The 20748-nt window shown below is 43.3% G+C and overlaps 1 protein-coding gene across 3 annotated transcripts in view; it reads right to left on the reverse strand.

Annotated features, from left to right (window-relative positions):
• Positions 1-20748, reverse strand: part of SLC39A5 (solute carrier family 39 member 5) — an 89838-nt gene that overhangs the window by 50621 nt on the left and 18469 nt on the right. For 2 of the 3 annotated variants that reach the window (XM_029594709.1, XM_029594708.1), the window contains 3 exons: positions 15164-15683; positions 4291-4579; positions 2687-2867 (listed from right to left, as the gene is read on the reverse strand). In XM_029594709.1, coding sequence (XP_029450569.1) covers positions 2687-2867; positions 4291-4579; positions 15164-15669 — 976 coding nt within the window. In that variant the 5' untranslated portion in view covers positions 15670-15683. Of the gene's footprint in view, positions 1-2686; positions 2868-4290; positions 4580-8007; positions 8122-15163; positions 15684-20748 lie in introns of those variants that run through there. The other variant, XM_029594710.1, reaches the window with a different exon arrangement.

A 20748-nucleotide genomic window follows, 5' to 3' on the forward strand; every position in this document is an offset into this window, starting at 1 on the left:
CTAATCTTATATTAGGTATCACTAGCAAAGCTTTGTTTGCAGATCTTAAATCATGTTGGGGTACATGCAATCTGATAGACGTGTTCAACCATTCTGTCACTTCACCGTACAGAATTTTATGAATAATACATACTGTCTTAAATATTATACGTTGATCAATGGGAAGCCAATGTAGCTCTTTTAACACAGGGGTAATATGATCTCTCTTTCTCGTATTGGTTACTAAATGCGCTGCTGTGTTCTGTAAAACCTGGAGCGGTCGCAATGTTGATTTATGTAAGCCTAACATGGTGGCGTTGCAATAATCCAAAACTTGTAAAAATCATAGCTTGCAATATCATTCTAAAATTATCCTTAGTTAAAAATGGTCTGAATCTCCTTAACATTATCAGTTTCGCAAATCCCTCTTTTACTTTTTTTGAGATATGAAATTTCATGTTTAATTCAACATTAATGAGCAAGCCTAAATTTCTCGTAGTATCAGCTATTTTTAAATTTAAATTATTGCTAAAAGTAATTACTCTCTGCTCTATCATCATGTTTTTTCTTTCTAATAACATAAAAACAGATTTCTCTACATTTAAAGCCAACTTCAGTTGTGCCAACAACTGTCCAATTATATTCAAATACATTTCTGCCAATTTACAATCACATAGACTCTTAATAATCTCATAATGACAGAAGGGTATCAAAAGAGGAGAATATGGAAGCAAAGACCAGTTGATGCTGGATAAAACCATTATAGCCAGCTGGAAGAAAAACTGAAACCTTAGTATGGCATGGATTGATTATAAGAAAACATTTGTAGCATCCCACACTCTTGGATAATAAATTGTCTTCAGATGTATACGTGAACTCTGATTGATCAAGTACATTAAGTTCAACATTAAATTTTGGCAGACTACACCCCATCTGAATTATGAAGTTAGACAATTTGCTATCCCTATCATTAAGATCCAGGCAAGGACAATTTCAGAGAGATTCCCTGTTTTGTTTGGCACTGAATTCACTGGGTATTCTTATTAATTCCTCAGGCTATAGATTAGCCTTAAACTTAGAAACACCAATGGTCCCACAGATAACATCACACCTACTATTTGCAGATGACCTGAAGCTTTACAGATCGCATGACTGTCACTTAATGGAACAACTTCAAGTAGTGAACAGCTTCTCAGATGACATTTGGTCTGGACATATATAAGACAATTTCTTAAAGGAAATCTAAGCCCAACTGAAAACATTTTTCTGACTGAGGACTAATATAAAGGAGCTTGAGCAGGAAGATGTGCACATATTACACCAGGCTCTAGAACACCAATAAAAGCTCTTATTAGGAAACCAGGCTGCTATAGATCCCTACACAGAAATTACATGCTAGCAAAATACCTCGCCTCGGTCACATATGCAGAATACAGAGAGACCCTGACCAAATACAGAATAAAGAGATCAGAAAGTATAAACAGAAACGTGCTGAGAAGAACTGAACTGGAACCCACAACAAGCCTCTATATGCAGAGCAACAATGGAAAAACAGAAACATCACCATTCTTCATAAAACATTAAATAATAAAATTAAGAAATATAAAACATCAATCATAATGGTAATGGTAAGTCATATTCATAATAAATATTTCAAACAATGAATAGAATATCCAAAATTTCCCAAACACCAATAAAATATTTCAAAACATCTGATGAATAAAAAAATCCAATAATTAAAAAATGTTCTATTCCACCCCTCAAAAATAAATATTTTGAAAGAGTAGAATCATCAAATTACACCTAATAATTAGAACTAATAAAGATTTAAGCTCTCCCTACCTGTGATCTGAATTCCAGTCACCCTGAAATTGTCGTGGATTGGGGGAGGTAAGGTCACACAAATTTTATCTTCTCTCTCACACACATGCACAATAACACACATTTCTTACTGAATGCCTCTTGTAAGCACTAGAAATCATGTGTGATAGGTACCAAGTCTGAACATAGGGACTGCTTTGAATTAATGAGCAAGGTTACTGAAAGACAACATCCATGTCACCAAGAGCGATCTGTATGAGGAAAAAAAAAAAAAAAAGGATGGATGGGAAAAAAAAAGAGCTTGGGAAGGAAGTGCTAGCTAGAAATTAAAGTGAAATTACAGCCAGGTAACAAAGGAATGAGTTTTATAACAATTTTCCCAAATTTTACAGATCGAACATAGCTATACCACAGGAGAGAGACAAAACTCAGTTCCTCTACAGGGATGCAGAGGGCAAAGGACAGTAGAGACAAAACTAAAAACAGAGTGCAGTGTAATGAGAAAAAAAAAAAGACAGACAAAGCAAAAAAAACATTTTTCAGTTTAAAAACACTGGATTATGTGACTTTTGTTAAGTTTTAAATAATGGTCTATGTGTGTACTTTTTAATTGTTTAAAAAAATTATATTGGACCAACATAACAATTATCCACAGATTATGCTGTCCATGAGCTGTACAGACCACACATCCCTTCTTCAGACGTCCATCTTCTGATATTGCATTGGTCCAATATAAGGTGGCACAACCTGCAAAGAATCCTAAATGGACAGAGCTAACAAGGGGAAGCATTAAGCGTCAGGGCAAAAACGGTGATGTCAGAGGAGAACATTCATCCCCGCTTGCTTGGAATTTTAAATGCGTGTACATTGGCAACCCTAGGCCTACCTGGCAGGAGCCGGCTCTTCTCGGGCAGGTCGGGGGGTGTGAACGCGTCACTGTGCTGTATACAGACCCGAGTGTCGATCTGGTAGAGGAGAGCAGGGCAGAGAAGGGTGAACTGGAGCGGGGTGATCTCTGAGGCACTGCTGAGCCCAAAGTTCAAGAGGAGTTGGGTCACATTCAGGCACTAAGGAGACAAACCAGGAATCAGGGTCCATCCAGACTGGTTTTAGAGGAATATTCCAATTTCCTCACTCAAGGCATAAGGCATCACTTCCCACTGCTCCATCTTTCTAAGGATTTTTTTTATTTTTTTGCAGCATGAGCATACAATGCAAGCGTGAGGCTTAAAAGGGGCAAGTTAGAGGAGGACCTTTTCTGAGCAAGCTCTGATCTACTGTTTTCTTACTTCTGCCATCAGATCACCTAATGCAGAAACATAGTAACAGAGATTATGATGGTAGGTCAGCACTGTAAGGCCCTTCTGTCTATCTGATTTATTTCCAGTTGCAGTGCATCTCAGGCCTTGTTTCCACTTCTTTAGTCACAAACATGCTATGTGCTTATCTCAGGCTTTTTTTGAATTCCATTATTCGCATCACATGCTGTTTTCTTGGACTTCTGCACCCCAAAAGCGTGTCTTTATGCTCTTTTTTTTTTTTTTTTTGCATCAAATCTGGCAAATACTACCATCCTAGAGCTTTTCTAGATAACTCCTCATTTTGCCTACTCCATCAGGAGTGTCCATTCTGCTGCATATCTCAGTGTTACCTTGAAATAGACAAATGCTTCCTACCAATCCCTCTGCAATATAACTTATGAAAATATGGAACACTTAGATTCCTAAGGCAACTCTTCTTTTCTTGGTATGAACTCCATGTACCACTATTTTCTGTCTATTGCTCAACCAATCTCTGACCAAGTTGATCACCTTGGGGACCACCCGTCTGGTGATTTAATAGTCCCTCCCCTCCCTAATGCAAGAAATCGTAAACATTAGAATGGGGGTGGGTCACGAAGGCCATAGCCCAACCAACTTCGGGGAGAGCAGTACAACTATACTGCAGGAGGTGCCACAAAATCTGGCTTCCTACAGAATTACTGCGGAGATCCGGGGCCAGATTGGTCGGGCAGCATCTAGCCGGCAGCATGTTTTAACTCTTCCCATGGTTGACTGGCAGCAGGAGGAGAACAGTGCTGCCTCAAGTGTGTCCACTCCCTTGGCCAGCTGCCGCTTTGAACTGCACAGGACACTGTACAGCCCCTACAGGTCAAAGCAGCAGTAAGACCAGGTGGCAGAGGACGTTGATGCGGCCTGAGGCACCATTGCTCTCATCCTCCTGTCATTGGATCAGTGGACGGGGTGGGGGGAGGGGAGGGGAGGGGAAGAACATCCCTAGGCTAAAGGCGGAGGTGACCAGAGGGGATGGAGATGCTGCTGGTCAGAGAGAGGGATGGAGGGACAGAGAGGTGTTGTGAGGGCAGGGGACAGAGTTAGAGGTGGGGTTGGGGTGACGTTTGGCCACCCTCAACCAAAAAGACATTCTGCTGCTCCTGCAAGGAATGATAAGAGGGAGCATTATAAAGAGGCAGCATAAGGTATTACTCACATCCTCGTGGAAATGGTTATAGGCTGAGTGATCCACCAGAAGCAGCTTTCCAAACACATCCAGCCCAGACCAGTCATTGCTGGCATGGATCAGGTCCTGGGTTAGTAGTCTTTGCTTAGGGTCAGCAGTCTTGGTAGGAGCCTCCATTCCCTGAGAAATGGCAGGGGGTAGGGTGCCTGCAGCCCCAGCAGGAGCCTCTGTTCCCTGAGAAATGGCAGGGGACAGGAGATCCATCATGGCACCATCTGTCCTTTCGGTTACTTGAGGTTTCATTCCAGACATCGTGGGTCTGAATTGGAAAAGAAATACATTTCAGAAGCAGAGAGACTCAAGGAGTCCCCAGTCTTCCTGACTACCTCTGCATACACTACTCTAGCTAAGGATTATCTCCTAGCTGTTAGCCACACAAGCTTTACTGCCTTCATTACTCCAGCTATTGAGATGACCATTATTTACACCCAATTGCTACTCTAAGGATATCTCTCAGTTGTCAGCTCTAAAAGCTTGATTGCCTGCAGGAGACTGCTCATTCCATGCTAGAAAAATTGTTACCCCTGGGAAGGGTGTGTTTGGGGGAGGGGGGGGAGGCTGCATGGGAAAGTTGTGTGTGTGGGGGGAGAGGCTGCGTGGGAAGTGTGTGTGTGTGTGTGTGTGTGTGTGTGTATGGGGGGAGAGGCTGCCTGGGAAGGGTGTATGTATGTGTGTGGGGGGGAGGTTCCGTAGGAAGGGTGTGTGTGGGGGAGAGGCTGCGTGCGTGTGTGTGTGTATGGGGGGGGAGGCTGCCTGGGAAGGGTGTTCATTTTTTTTTCATTTATTAAAATTTATTGATCGCCTACCACAGAGAGGCCTAGGCGATTTACAGCATTAACATACATAATTAAAACATAAAAATAATAAATACAATACCACACAAATTACATATATTTCACATAGACAAAAATAACCAGTCTCATATAGACAAAATAAATAATCAATCACCCACAATATGTAACAGGCTTCTCACATCTATAGAGGTATTTATTCTGCTAGCAGCAATCTAGAATATGTAAGGGTGTGTGTGTGTGGGGGGGAGGCTGCCTGGGAAGGGTGTGTGTGGGGGGGGGGGAGGCTGCCTGGGAAGGGTGTGTGTGTATGTGTGTCTGGGGGGAGGCTGCCTGGGAAGGGTGTGTGTGTGTGTAGGGGGGGAGGCTGCCTGGGAAGGGTGTGTGTGTCTGGGGGGGGGAGGCTGCCTGGGAAGGGGGTGTGTGTGTGTCTGGGGGGAGGCTGCCTGGGAAGGGTGTGTGTGGGTGTGTTTGCGTGAGGCTGCATGGGATGGGTATGTGCGTGTGAGAGAGCGACTGAATGAATGGGAGGCTGCCTGGGATTGGTGTGTGTGTGTGTGTATAGGTTTATATGTATGCTTTTAGGTATATGTGTGTATGTGTATATATGTATGTGTTTGTGTATATATGTGTGTGTATGTGTATATATATGTGTGTGTGAGAGAGGGAGAGAGAGAGAATGGGGGTTATAGGTAAATTCCAATCTGCCAGCAGCTGAAATGAAGATGAGGGCCTGGGACTACTGGTAAATCTTTTTTTCATCATCTTTTTTTTAATTATTAGTATCTTTTTAGTATTATCATTATGTACTTATTTTATTTCTTGATTTTATTGTTTGATGTTTCAGGAATGGGGATGGTTCTGTTTTTCATTGTTGCACTGCATAGAGAGTCTGGCTTCTTGCAGTTTCCAGTTCAGTTTTTGTCTGCGCGTTTGTATTTCTACTTTATGGTTGCTCTATTCTGTGTTTGGTGAGGGTCTGTTTATGTTCTGCATGTGTGACTGAGGTGAGGCATTCTCCTAATAGGAAGTGTATTAGTGTATTCGGGCTTTCAGAGGGTCAAGCCCACACCCAACACACATCACAATAGGCCTAATACCATATGCGTACCAAATGTCTTTTTTGCAGGGATTTCTAGTTGGCATCACAGCAGTGCATGTAAATATGTGATATTTTCACCTCAGAATATTGTACTTTGATGTTTTTCATGTAAAACATAAATGCATAACTCTTAACTGTGTGTGTGTAATGGGGCAGGGGGCATTGTGCAAGGCTATAAGGTTCACTTCGGGCTCCTAATACCCTCCATGGGTTCGGGGGGGGGGGGGGGGGTTCGGTTTTTAACGTTTGCATCATTGAAGGCAGCTGGGCTTTTTCTTGGTGGTCCAGGGACAGAGAATGAATTGGGGGGGGGGCAGCACAGTAATTGTTTGCATAAGGCAGCAAAAAAAACCCTAGCACCGGCCAGGTGTGGAACATGATTCTCAAAACTCCCAACTGAAAAATACCGCACTGCTCCTCATGCTTTGCCTGCAAGAGATGGTCTGCAACCTACCACCATCTACCTATTTTTAGCCTAGGGCTTAAGCTAGGGCAATTTGGGGAGTGAGAGACCTGTGAAGGAGAAAAGTTCAGCCAGCAAGATACGTTGGACTTGTGGCAAACAGAGAAATCTAGTGAGACACTAAACAATGAAAAGTTTGGAAAGGGGAGAAAATGGCCAGCCAGGTGTGTAAAGAGAGGAGCCTGTTGTGCAGAGGGCGTTGGCTAACAGGAGCCACTGTTCCTGCAGTGAGCTTGTTGTGCAAGTCCTGGGAGTTAGTGTTGTTATGGTATGGCAAGTTTGCTATAAAAGTTATGAGAGTTTGGGTTTTTTTTGTTTGTCAGGGTTTTGCAGTGCATCACAATGTGCCTAGAAGTGGAAGGAGATTGCTTTGCTGTTAATGAGATCTAGGACCTAATTAGTTTAATATAATAAAAAATCCTATAATTCAATAGAAGCAAAAAATGTCATAACATTGTGGCTTAAAGGCACACATGCCTTCCACCTCTATTGCTTAACAAGGTAGAGGTTACTAATCAGTTGGTTAGAGGTTAAAGGTTAATTCTGACATAGGTTGAGAATCTCATCCAGAAAGACCTAAGGATCACATTTTTGGGACCAGGATGATACTTGCGTCTACTTGTAGGTTATAAATAATAATAGTTATTTTTTACATACCATCTCCCCACAAAAACAAATATATTTATTAGTCTCCCAGCTTGTGCTGTCATATAAGAACATAAGATTTGCCTTACTGGGTTAGACCATCAAGCCCAGTATCCTGTTTCCATGTGTTGTGTACAGGGTAAGGGGGCACTTTTTAAATTGGCATAAGTGCCAAACTGACTGAGCAACTGGGATACACTACACAGGTTCAGTCTTACATAATCGGTGACGTGCTGCCAGTGTCCTAGCAAGAGGCTCTCCTCAGCTCCTTTTCACCTAGGTAGTAAGACGCTCCTTGTTTTCAACAATTATTTAACTCTCTATCGCCTCTTTCCATATAACAATACATAAATTGTACATAGAACAACTTAATGCTGAAAATCACATTCAAATTAGGGAATTCTTGGCAGATCCTGAAACCTTTTACTAGATCAGTGTACAAATTATCTTTGAAACCACAGAGGTCCCTTCTTCAGATGTCACAACATAGATATTATTCACATAAGAGGAAGAGACCTATGTGGTTTTGAGAGTTCATGTAGTACATTTTTGGATAGTACCTACATTGATCAAATAAAAAACATCACAGCCTGAAGAGAATCCAGTTTACTCAGAGTCATACAGCTATTAGATCAAAGTTTTACATATTCTAGTTATTAGGCTGAAAATTAAATGGTTTTTTCTACCTATTATCTGGGTGGGGTTTCTTTTTGCATTGGTCTTGGTCTCTTTTTTCCTGAATTCCTCATTTGTCTTCTCCCAACTCCTTTTCCAGGCTCTTTTTTCCATTTTAATTTTTATTTTTAACTCTATTTTTCATTTTCCAAAATTAAAAAAAAATAAGTATAATTAAGTGGTACAAAACAGATTGACATTTACTCCATTGTACAAAAGCATTGGCATGTCAACATCTGTATTTATAATTGTCTTTCATACCATTAAACATAATTCCTTCTATAGATTCCCAGATTGTCTCATACTTGAATTCTTCTCTCTTTAATTAAAAATGTAGAAGCTCTAAATCAGAGATTTCTCTAATTTGAGTTCCCCAGCATTTTACTTTTTTCTTCAGGTTTCATCTGTCTTTCCCTTTTACCTAATTTTCCTTCATTTCTATTTCCTCTGCTTCTAAATCTCTCCCTTACATCAGCATCACTTTTCACAACCTATCCTCTCATATCTGGATCTCATTAATCCTATTGCCTCATCACTCTTCTACCCGTTATCTCTCTCCCCCTCAGTTCTCCCTGTCCCAATATTTTATTTTCCCCAACTCTCCCCACATTGCTATTCTCCCTCCCTCATTGAGTTAATCCCCTCATCAAGATGGTGAGACGGACAGTGAAATGCTAAGAGAAGTTAGGGAAGCTAACCAAATTGGTAGTGCAGTAATAATGTGAGATTTCAATTACCCCAATATTGACTGGATGACTGAAACATCAGGACATGCTAGAGAGAAAAAGTTCCTGGATGGAATAAATGACAGTTTTATGGAGCAATTGGTTCAGAAGCCAATGAGAGAGGGAGCAATTTTAGATCTAATTCTCAGTGGAGCACAGGATTTGGTGAGAGAGGTAGCAGTGGTGGGGCCACTTGGCAATAGTGATCATAATATGATCAAATTTGAATTAATGACTGGAAGGGGGTCAGTAAGTAAATCCATGGCGCTAGCACTAAACTTTCAAAAGGGAAACTTTGAGAAAATGAGAAAAATAGTTAAAAAAACCAAACAAACAAAAAAAACCCCTGAAAGGTGCAGCTACAAAGGTAAAGAGTCTGCAACAGGACACTGTTAAAAAATACCATTTTAGAAACGAAGTCCAGATGTATTCCACACATTAAAAGGAGGAAGGAAGATCAAACAATTGCCAACATGGCTAAAAAGTGAAGTGAAATAGGCTATTTTAATCAAAATGACAGGCTAAGAGATCGAAGGTTTAAAGGGGCACTTAGGGAAGTTAAGACTATCGTGGAAAGATTAAACAAACTCTTTGCTTCAGTGTTTACTGAAGAGGATGTTGGGGAGATACCCATTCCAAAGACAGTTTTCAAGGGTGATGATTCAGATGAAATGAACCAAATCCCGGTGAATCTGGAAGATGTGGAAGGCCAGTTTGACAAAATGAAGTAAATCACCTGGACCAGATGGTATACACCCCAGGGTTCTGAAAGAACTAAAAAATGAAATTTCAGACCTATTTCAATTAATTTGTAACCTATCATTAAAATCATACTTTGTACCTGAAGACTGGAAGATGGCCAACGTATCCCCAATATTTAAAAAGGACTCCAGGGGTGATCCGGGAAACTAAGACCAGTAAGCCTGACTTCAGTGCTGGGAAAGATCATGGAAACTGTTATAATAATTAAAATCACAAAACATTTAGATAGCAGCATGGATTTACCCAAGAGAATCTCCTACATTTTTTTGAAGGGGTGAATAAACATGTGGACAAAGGTGAACTGGTAGACATGGTGTATTTGGATTTTCAGAAGGCATTCGACAAAGTCCCTCATGAGAGGCTTCTAGGAAAACTAAAAAGTCATAGGATAGGAGGTGATGTCTTTTTGTGGATTGCAAGCTAGTTAAAAGACAGGAAACACAATGGAAAAAGGTAAGCAGTGGAGTGCCTCAGGGATCTGTATTTGGACCGGTGCTTTTTGATATATTTATAAATGATCTGGAAAGGGGTACCAGTGAGGTGATCAAATTTGTGGATGACACAAAGTTATACAGAGTAGTTAAACCTCAAACGGATTGTTATAAATTGCAGGAGGACCTTGCCAAAATGGAAGGTTGGGCTTCCAAATGGCAAATGAAATTTAACATGGACAAGTGCAAAGTGATATAATATATATATAGGGAAAAATAACCCTTGCTTTAGTTACACAATGTTAGGTTCTATCTTAGGAGTTACCACCCAGGAAAGAGGTCTAGGTGTCATAGTGGATAATACATTGAAACTGTCGGATCAGTGTGCTGTGGTGATCAAAAAAGCAAACAATGTTAGGAATTATTAGGAAGAGAATGGCAAATAAAACAATGGATGTCAATAATGCCTTTGTATCGCTCCATGGTGAGACCGCACCTTGAATACTGTGTGCAGTTCTGGTCACCGCATCTCAAAAAAGATATAGTTGAATTGGAGAAAGTGCAGAGAAGGGCAACCAAAATGATAAGGGGCATGAAACAGCTGCCCTATGAGGAAAGGCTAAGAAGGTTAGGGCAGTTCAGTTTAGAGAAGAGATGACTGAGAGGGGATATGATAGAGGTCTACAAAATCATGAAAAGACTTGAACAGGTTAAGGTAAATCAGTTATTTACTCTCTCAGATAATAGAAGGACCAGGGGGGACTCCATGAAGTTAGCAAGTAGCTCATTTAAAACAAAATCAAAGAAAATTCTTTCACTCAGCGCATAGTTAAGCTCTGGAATTCATTGCCAGAGGATGTGGTTACAGCAGTTAGTGTAACTGGGTTTAAAAAGGTTTTGGATAAGTTCCTAGAGGATAAATCCATAAACTGCTATGACGGTAATTAAGCAATGGCAGCTTGTGATCTATCTAATGTTTGGGTACTTTCCAGGTACATGTGGATAAGCCACTGTTGGAAACAGGATACTGGGCTTGATGGAACCATGGTCTGACCCAGTATGGCAAGCCATATGCTCTTATGTTATTTCCTGCTATCTGGTTCTCTTCTTCCTCAACAGCCATCTCGCATCATCCCCACAATGACTTTCTTACCCTTTCCCAACCACTTTGTTTTACTCACCTTCTCTCACATTTTTCCAACCTTTCCAGTTTGTCTCTCTTACCCCATCATCCCTACTCCCAATTAACCCCTCTCATTCCCCCCCCCCCATCAATCTCTGATTCACTGTCACCCCTAAGTCATCCCTCCCCCTTTCATATTCTCCCCATATCCTTTCTGGGTGTCTATAATAAAGGCTCCCCATCACCCCTTCTTGATCTCATGCATCAACCCTCCTCCATTACCTCTCTCTTTCCCTCCTTCCAATCATTACCTGTCTCTCTTTGATCCCCCCTCCACCAACCTTCCATTCCCATTACACTTCTCTATCATAATCCTCCAGTTCACCACCGCTGATTCTGTCACTCTTTCTCCCATGTCACCATCTCTGTCTCTCTCTCTCACACCCCACCCCCAAAACCCCTCTTCATCCCCATCTTCACCTTTGGCTTTCTTTCACAAAGACCCTTCCCTTCTGGCTCTCTCTTCACCCCATTATGACCATCGCTTTTGTACCCCTTCCACAGGTGTTGTGCTCCTGCACTCCTACACACACATACATCCCCTTCTCCCACTTGGTTCTCATGCACCCCAATATTTTGGCTTTCCCTCATCACCTCAGATAGCCTGAATTTTCATTGCTGATTCCAGGGAAATTGGGGATGAAACCACATTCAACTCCCCTTCTTGTGCTGCAGCAGGTATTCACCCCTTCTCATCCACTCCCACCCCAAGCATTCAACCTCATCTACCCAATATTCTCCCCCATTTGTTCTATCCCATCCCACCTCCCCCAATATTAACCCCCTCCCCATCATCTCCCAAGCATTCACCTTCTCTTCATCCCCTTTCAGCATTTATCCTCCCTCCCAGGGGCACTTCTAGAATGATGGTCACTGCATCTCAAAAAAGATGAAGTTGCGATGGAGAAGGTACAGAGAAGGGCAACCAAAATGATAAAGGGGATGAAACAGCTCCCCCATGAGGAAAGGCTAAAGAGGTTAGGGCTGTTCAGCTTGGAGAAGAGACGGCTGAGGGGGGATATGATAGAGGTCTTTAAAATCATGAGAGGTCTTGAACGAATAGATGTGAATCGGTTATTTACACTTTTGGATAATAGAAGGACTAGGGAGCACTCCATGAAGTTAGCAAGTAGCACATTTAAGACTAATCGGAGAAAATTCTTTTTCACTCAACGCACAATTAAGCTCTGGAATTTATTGCCAGAGGATGTGGTTAGTGCAATTAGTGTAGCTGGGTTTAAAAAAGGTTTGGATAAGTTCTTGGAGAAGTCCATTAACTGCTATTAATCAAGTTGACTTAGGGAATGGCCTCTGTTATTACTGGCATCAGTAGCATGGAAACTTCTTGGTGTTTGGGTAATTGCCAGGTTCTTATGGCCTGTTTTGGCCACTGTTGGAAACAGGATGCTGGGCTTGATGGACCCTTGGTCTGACTCAGCATGGCAATTTCTTATGTTCTTATGAGGCAGTGTGAGGCAGACTCTTAAAGCGGCAAAATTTGGAGGTGGCAAAAACTGCCCCCCCCCCCCCCCCCCCAACTCCTCTAGCAGCTGCCTCACCCTGCTGCAAAAACAACAAAGGACCCGTGGGCTGCTGGTGGAACCCAATCTGCCCGGTAGTGAAGAAAAGAAGAGGCTCAGTGGCCACTGGCAGAACTCAACCTGCTGACGGCTGAAAAATAAGCAAAGGCCCCACCGCGTGCCATTGGCAGAACCCAATCTGACTGGTGGCAAAGAAAAGGTCCAGCGGCCGCTGGTGGAACCTAACCCTCTGGCAGCCAAAGAGCAAGCAAAGGTCTCATGTGCCTCCAGCAGAGCCCAACCTGCTGACAGCTGAAAAACCACAAAGGACCCGCAGGCCTCCAGTGCAGCTCAACTAGCTGGTGGCAGAGAAACAATGAAGGGCCCGCCCAGCAACGAAGTAAGAAAGGACCCACTGGTGGCTGAAAGAGAGACTAGGTTTAGCAGCTGCAGAAGAAAATATGAGGCTCCAGCTGACTGCTGAGCTCATCTGCCGACAGCCTGACAGCACGTGAGTGAGGTAGGGGGAGTGGGTATGCGTTTGAAGAGCACGTGTGTATATGAATGAGTGTGAAAAAGCAAACGTGTGCGTGTGTGAAAGCATTTGTGTGTGTGAACATGCATGGAGAGTGAGGACCTGTGTTTGTGTAAGAGCATCTGTGTACATGAGTGTAAATAAAACATGTGTGTGAGAGAGAGAGAGGGGCAAAAGAAAGTTTCCCATTCCTGCCACTGCATCCCCCCTCTCCCACTAATCCACAGGTATCCCTTGATGACTGGAAACCAAAAATTCCTAGATATAGATTTTTTAATTCTTACTAAGTTTAATTATTAGGTACTATTTCATGTGCCTACTATTTGAAAATATTGTATTAATGTTTGGAAAACTTTTATAATTTTTATATGAGATTTTAATTATTGGTTGTTACACTATTCATCAGCTGTTTTGAAATATGTTTTCTTTTTATTTAAATGATTTTACTATTATGTTTGTTTCACATTTCTTGATTTTATTGTTTTGAGGAATGGCATTTATGTTTTTCCATTGTTGCACTGCATATAGTGTGGCTTGTTAAGGTTTTCAGTTCAGTTTTTTGTCATCATATTTCTGTTTATACTGTATGGTCTCTTTATTCAGTATTTGGTGAGGGTCTGTATGTATAACTGAGGTGAAGTATCCTGCTAGTGTGAAGTTTCCATTTTAGGATCTATAGCAGGCTGGCTTTTTCCAATTTCCTAATAGGAGGTGTATTGTTTTTTTAGGACTTGGTGGAATATCTGCAGTGTTGTCTTTTCATAGTTAAGGTTTTTACTGTTTCAGTGATAGCAGTTAGTGTTCTTTCTTAATATGGGAGGTATACTACTGTAATTGAAATTCAGTTTACTTATGGCTTTCTGGAGGCAAAACCCACATCCAACATGCATTACCAGAGGCCTAATACCATATGTATGTCGCATGTTTATTTTGCTTTTTTGTAGAGCTTTCTGCATGGCACCACAGTAGTGCATGTAAAAATAATATGCTTATTGTTGTGATTTTTATCTCAGAAAACTGAATGTTTTTTCCTGTAAAATTGATTATTATAAATGCAAACTTTTTTTATTGTGTTTGGCGAGGGCTGGAAAGGAGGGGGGTGCAAGGCTTTAAGGTTCACCTAGGAGCACCTGATACCCTTGCACTAGACCAGTAGGGAATTTGCCTCACACAGACTCCTATCATTCAGCCATCTCCCACTTTTCCAGGGGCAAATGCTGGGGGAACATGGGAGACAGGTGGTACTGAATTATCATAGACACTCTCTGGGAACTCTGACCCCTGCTTTCTTCCTTTTGCAGCATTTCAAATCACCGAAAGGACCAGACTATACAGAGATCTTATCCGTCTTGATGATTTGACCTGTATCATGCTTTGAGTGGGGGTGGGGCACCCTCTCATCCCTTGCCTCAGGCAGCAGATTCCCTTGAGCCGCCCCTGTTCCCTCCCTCCCCATCAAACATACAGCTCCCTGACTGTGCCCTAGGACACCTCCTTTCTCCTCCCCCACTCTGCTCTCAGCTGATTCTAAACTCCTGGGATCACAGGCCGCAGCTCCCTGCTCCAGCCCTTCCACTCCTGTTCTCTTCCATTACTGACCATGGAAACAAGGCGATAGGGTGGACTAAAGCAGAGTCAAAGGAACATAAAACAGTCGCTTTACTCCCTTCTCTAGCCCTTCCCTTCCGGTTTCTCCCCACAAGCTGTTTAGTGTCTGTTCCAGTCTCACCCCCTCCCCTTTCCTGTGGGACAGAATTGGGAGAGGTCAAGTCTGGAGCAGACATTGTTGAGAAAATAAATTGCTCTGCTCCCTCTTCCAGCCCCTGCCTCACTGTTCTCTGCAGGCTCTTTGGGTGGGAGGGGCTGGAACTGTAATCAGACCAGCTGATTGCGATTGGATGCACTGGTCAATAGATTCTGGGCACAAGCCTTGTGTGTCCATGGCTAGCGAATGAAGGAGTGATTGGGTCTCTTTTTCACAGCCCAGAGATAAGAATGCCTTGATGCTTACCTGGCTATGCAGTCAGTCTCTGGCTCTGTTTCAGGCTTGCTCTTGGGATTCCTGTCTAGTTTCTGTGGGAGCTCCTTGTACAATGGCTGGATGTGATCCAGGGTAGAGTGGGTATGAGAGTGTTTATTTTCCTGTACTTCCAAGATGTCCAGGTGAGACAAGTGCCCATGACCTAGATCCTCATGTTCAATCTCCACCACTTGGACCTTCCCAAGGCCCAGATTCTGCAGCAACTTGGTCAGGCCATAGTAGGAAAGAGTCCCGTTCTCCCCATAGAGACGGAAGAGCTGTTGCAGGTAGTATCCTTGCTCTTTCTGTGCATCATCAAGGAGACCCCCATCAGGGCTCTGTCCAAGAGTGCTGGCCAGTGCCTGTGGCTCAGAGGTCAGATGGCGCTTTACTGTCCCCTTCCTTTGCTGGCGTCTTTCTCCTTGGCAAGGCCAAGTGCAAAGGAAGGAGGTGAGCCAGAGTATGGTGAGGAGGTGCCTCAATGTCCTACAGGCCATTTCTGTGCATCAAGCTGAAAAGAAAAAGAGAGGGATTACAGAGAACTGATCGACAGGGACTTTTTAACCTCACAAACAAATACATGCACCAACAGAATCCTCAGCTCAAAGTCTGCACATGGGAGCAATCCAGAGATGCCCCAATCATCCAGACGCTACCCTAAGTTGTTGCTCCAGCCATAACACATGAACTAATTCAGTTGTGTGTATATAGAATGATAGCTGGGTAGGCTTACAGCTGTAATGTTCAATCCAAAATACTCACATAAGCACCACCTGGCCACCAACATTTAATTTATTCAGAACTTTCATTAGGATGCATAAAAATAACCACTCAATAGTAGTGATTCAGCAATGTGCCTGCTTCTATTCATTGTTTGTTTTTTTTGGGGGGAGGGGGGGTTGGAGTGGGGGGAGGAAGAGGACTCAGTAGTTTCCTCCTATTCCTTTTGAACTTCCAGTTGAATCAGAACTAATCTCTCTTGGTCTATGATGACACAAGCCCTACAACACGCCCAACTACCCAGGATTCCCCCGACCTCACCATTTTAATATTTTTGTCTTAATTCAGCCGAGTCATTGCAGCAACAGCCCTGGGCTGGGGACCACAAACTTCAGCTCCTTCCAGAACCCAGCTAAGATGGGACCCCGAGTCTGGCCAGTGGTTGAGACTCTCCACCTTCCCCTGCCCCACTAGGGACCGTGAACTCTTGTCTCTACATTATCTCCAGCCTTGGCTGACTGGTAGAGCAGAAACCTGAACCAGGAATTGAACCCATGCCCTCTGCATAAATTACTAGGTTGTTTAGAATGCTAAACCAGTTGTCACCAGGGGCACATCCTGCCTTGTTTATATTTACCAGTTTTATAATGCTCAAACATTGTAAAAAAAAAACAAACACAGGAGACTGGTAAGATTTTCTGTCTTTCTCACTGAAAGCTACTAGACATCCTTCCCACCCGACTTCTTAGGTACCCCCCTCCCACCCCCGTGCCTATGAGTGCGCTCAGAAACTAAAGTTAACTTCAGCAAACCTTTGTCCATGTGTTCAGTCATCTTCTATGTCTGTGCCACCTCATAACCCTATCAGGTCCAGGTAGGTTGAGATGTGTGCGCACATCCCTTGTTTCACTGTGTGTATTTGCAAACCTTGTAATATATGCATGGCACTGGTTTCTTGTACTGTATTACTTCAGGGTTAACCAGACTATACAAGGTTAAGGCTGTAGAGACCTGCAGTTCAACTGATAGCCCAGCACCAATAATGAAGTTACACACTGCATTAACATATAACAGCATTAAACTTTACTGACAGGTCGATACTGTAAGACCGCGGGAGAGCGGACGAACGCCCGCTCTCCCGGCGCGCGCACCAGCCCTTTGCTGGTGCGGGCGATTCAGTATTTAAATGAGGTGACGCGGGAAAAACGGGGAAAAGGAGGCGCTAGGGACACTAGCGCGTCCCTAGCGCTTCCTTTTAGCCCGGAGCGGCGGCTGTCAGTGGGTTTGACAGCCGACGCTCAATTTTGCCGGCGTCGGTTCTCGAGCCCGCTGACAGCCACGGGCTCGGAAACCGGACGCCGGCAAAATTGAGCGTCCGGTTTTCGGCCCGACAGCCGCGGGCCGAATTCAAATTTTTATTTATTTATTTTTTTTACTTTTTTTTTTTACTTTCGGGACCTCCGACTTAATATCGCTATGATATTAAGTCGGAGGGTGCACAGAAAAGCAGTTTTTACTGCTTTTCTGTGCACCTTCCTGGCGCCGGAAGAAATTAGTGCCGACCCAAAGGTCGGCGCTAATTTCTTAGAGTAAGATGTGCGGCTTGGCTGCACATTTTACTTACTGGATCCCGCGCGCATACCTAATAGGGCCATCAACATGCATTTGCATGTTGAGGGTGCTATTAGGTGCCGCGGGTGGGCCGCGTGTTTTCCTCCCCTTACTGAATAAGGGGTAAGGGAAAACGCGCGTCCAGAGCAGGCTGACAGTGCGCTCCGACGGAGCACACTTTACTGTATCGACCTGTGAATAAGTAGAAGACAATCATTCTGCTCACTCCGCAAACGCATGCAAACTGTAGTAGCTTAGATATAAAATACTGCTCAAAGGTTTCAACTGGCGACAATTCAGCAGTTATCTCCAATCTTTACACAGTCTTTGCATTTATTTCAAAGTCCCAGCTTGTGTCCTACTGTGAAGCCATTTGAATGCGGAAGGGCGGGAGATGACTTCAGGACTTCTTTTGATCCTAATGGCTGAACCCTGGCTGCAAAGGGAACCCTCAGTCTCTGGCAATTCAAATTACTAATCCTTCACAGCATGGATCCTTAATTAAAACAAACAATTTTCTTTTAGTTTCAGGGCAGAGCAGAGAACTTCCTCAGTCTTGCTCAGGAAGTAATGATCTGTTTTGCACATGCTTAAATCCTAACAATTTGTACCATTATACAGGCAAAGTAATAATGAAACTCCATTACAAGGCTCCTAAATAATCATAGTTAACTGCAATACAATTCACATCAATGCACATATGAATGGATTTTCTTTCTCTACCTTAATTAAATCAAACTATTTTCTTTTAGTTTCAAGGCAGAGCAGAGAACTTCCTCTATCTTGCTTACAGGCTGATACTGTTGGCCTGCTATTGGACGCGCGTTTTCCCTTACCCCTTATTCAGTAAGGGGAGGAAAACGCGCGTCCAACCCGCGGCACCTAATAGCGCCCTCAACATGCAAATGCATGTTGATGGCCCTATTAGGTATGCGCGTGGGATACAGAAAGTAAAATGTGCAGCCAAGCCGCACATTTTACTTTCAGAAATTAGCGCTGACCTTTGGGTCGGCGCTAATTTCTTCCGGCACCGGGAAAGTGCACAGAAAAGCAGTAAAAACTGCTTTTCTGTGCACCCTCCGACTTAATATCATAGCGATATTAAGTCGGAGGTCCCGAAGAGTAAAAAAAGTAAAAAAAAAAATTTGAATTCGTCCCGTGGCTGTCGGGCCGAAAACAGGATGCTCAATTTTGCCGGTGTCCGGTTTCTGAGCCCGTGGCTGTCAGCGGGCTCGAGAACTGACGCCGGCAAAATTGAGCGTCGGCTGTCAAACCCGCTGACAGCCGCCGCTCCTGTCAAAAAGGAGGCGCTAGGGACGCGCTAGTGTCCTTAGCGCCTCCTTTTACCCGGATCTACTGCCGGACCTAATTTAAATACTGAATCGCGCGCACCGGTGAGTGGCTGGTGCGCCTGCCGGGAGAGCGGGCGTTTGCCCGCTCTCCCGCAGACTTTACTGTATCAGCCCGTTAGGAAGTAATGATCTGTTTGCACATGCCCAAACTGACTCCAGCTCTGCTGTGAGTTTGCAACCCTTAAAGGGACAGCACCCAATTGGCAGTTCTTCAGTGTCATTTTACTAAAGTGGGTTACATGGTCCCCCCTTAAAACCTGATGTCCCCGACAGGTACTTAAGCCTTATATATTAACTCTGTTTGCTCAATTGCTCCTGCATCATATTATTTAATAGCTGCATAGCTGTACACACGTCAAGTGGGTCCTCTGAGTAAGGTAGTCTTATCATGCTGTGAGAATATACCCCTTTGGGCAATTGCACTTCAAAACCATCAAATCTGCTAGGCAATTTTCTCGCTCTCCTCAGTCTTTGGGGGTGTGGTAGTAACTCTACTTTATCTACTGATTCATTTAAAGTCCTTTCCCCTTCCAAAGAGGATGTACACTGTTCCTCATAAACTGCACTGTCCCAATCAAATGAGTTACCATGGGTTGCTGGTATGATAGGTACCGTAGGATCTCCTCCCCATGATTCTGGATGAAACTCCTTTGCATTAAGATTTAATTCTCCACTTAGCCGAGTTTCACCAGTACATGTACTCCCTTCCATTTTTACTGGATCTGGATTTCCGCTCTCCATGATATAGTCATCCTTACTATCATCAGCTTCATGCCTCTGCCTTATCCCCAATTGCTTGTTGATACTGGATGATTCATGAGTGATATTGCTTTCTTCCCTTCCAGAAATGAATCCACAGGGGCGCAGTAGCTCTCTCTGCAACATCCTTTTTGGCCCATCCCTTGTTTCTGGCCTTACCACATAAACTGGTAGTTCTTCAGTTTGTTTCACAACAATGTACGCTGAGGGTTCCCATCGATCAGCAAGTTTTTGTTTTCCTCTCAACTTCATATGTTTAACCAGCACTCTATCATCCTCTTCTACTGAGGATGGCATCACTTTTGCATCCCATCTGCGTTTGTTGGCTAACTGGTGCTTCTCAGCTTCCTGAGTAGCTAGTTTATAGGCATACTTTAGCCTCTGGCATAACTCTTTCACATACTGGTGATGGGTCTTAGCATTGTGGCCACTGGACTGATGCCAAAATATAAGCCTATTAGTTCTCTCCCACACATGAGAAAGAATGGAGAAGTTCCAGTGCTGTCATGGCGAGTACAATTATAGGCGTGCACAAGTGGGCGAACATATTTTCTCCAGTGTTCTTTATGCTTATCTTCTAATGTACCTAGCATATCTATTAAAGTTCTATTGAAGCGTTTCACTGGATTTCCCCAAGGGTGGTATGGAGTGGTTCTGGATTTTGTGCCTGTTAGTTTGCATAGCTCCGAGATGAGTTCAGATTCAAAATTGGCTCCTTGGTCATTATGGATTCATTTTGGAAATCCATAGTGGCAGATGAAATTTTCCCACAAGGTAACACCAACAGTTCTTGCAGTTTGATCTCGAGTGGGATAAGCTTGAGCATACTTAATAAAATGATCTGTGACTACTAGAATATTTCGTGTGTCCTTGTCGTCGGGCTCCAGGGTGAGAAAATCAATGCGAATTAGTTCCATGGGAGCATAAGCTTTTATGTTTACCAAGGGAGCTGCCTTTTTTGCTCTAGCCTTTCTCTGCACGCATCTTTCGTAGGTCTTCATCCACTGCTCCACTCCCTGTGTCATTCTTAGCCAATAAAATCGTGCACATGCTAAATCCAAAGTTCGTTTACAGCCCAGTTGACCAGTCTCATCATGTACCCCTTCCAGTGCTCTCTGATGATATTTCTTTTGG

Source organism: Rhinatrema bivittatum, chromosome 3, assembly GCF_901001135.1.
Source record: "Rhinatrema bivittatum chromosome 3, aRhiBiv1.1, whole genome shotgun sequence".
Lineage (NCBI taxonomy): Eukaryota > Metazoa > Chordata > Amphibia > Gymnophiona > Rhinatrematidae > Rhinatrema > Rhinatrema bivittatum.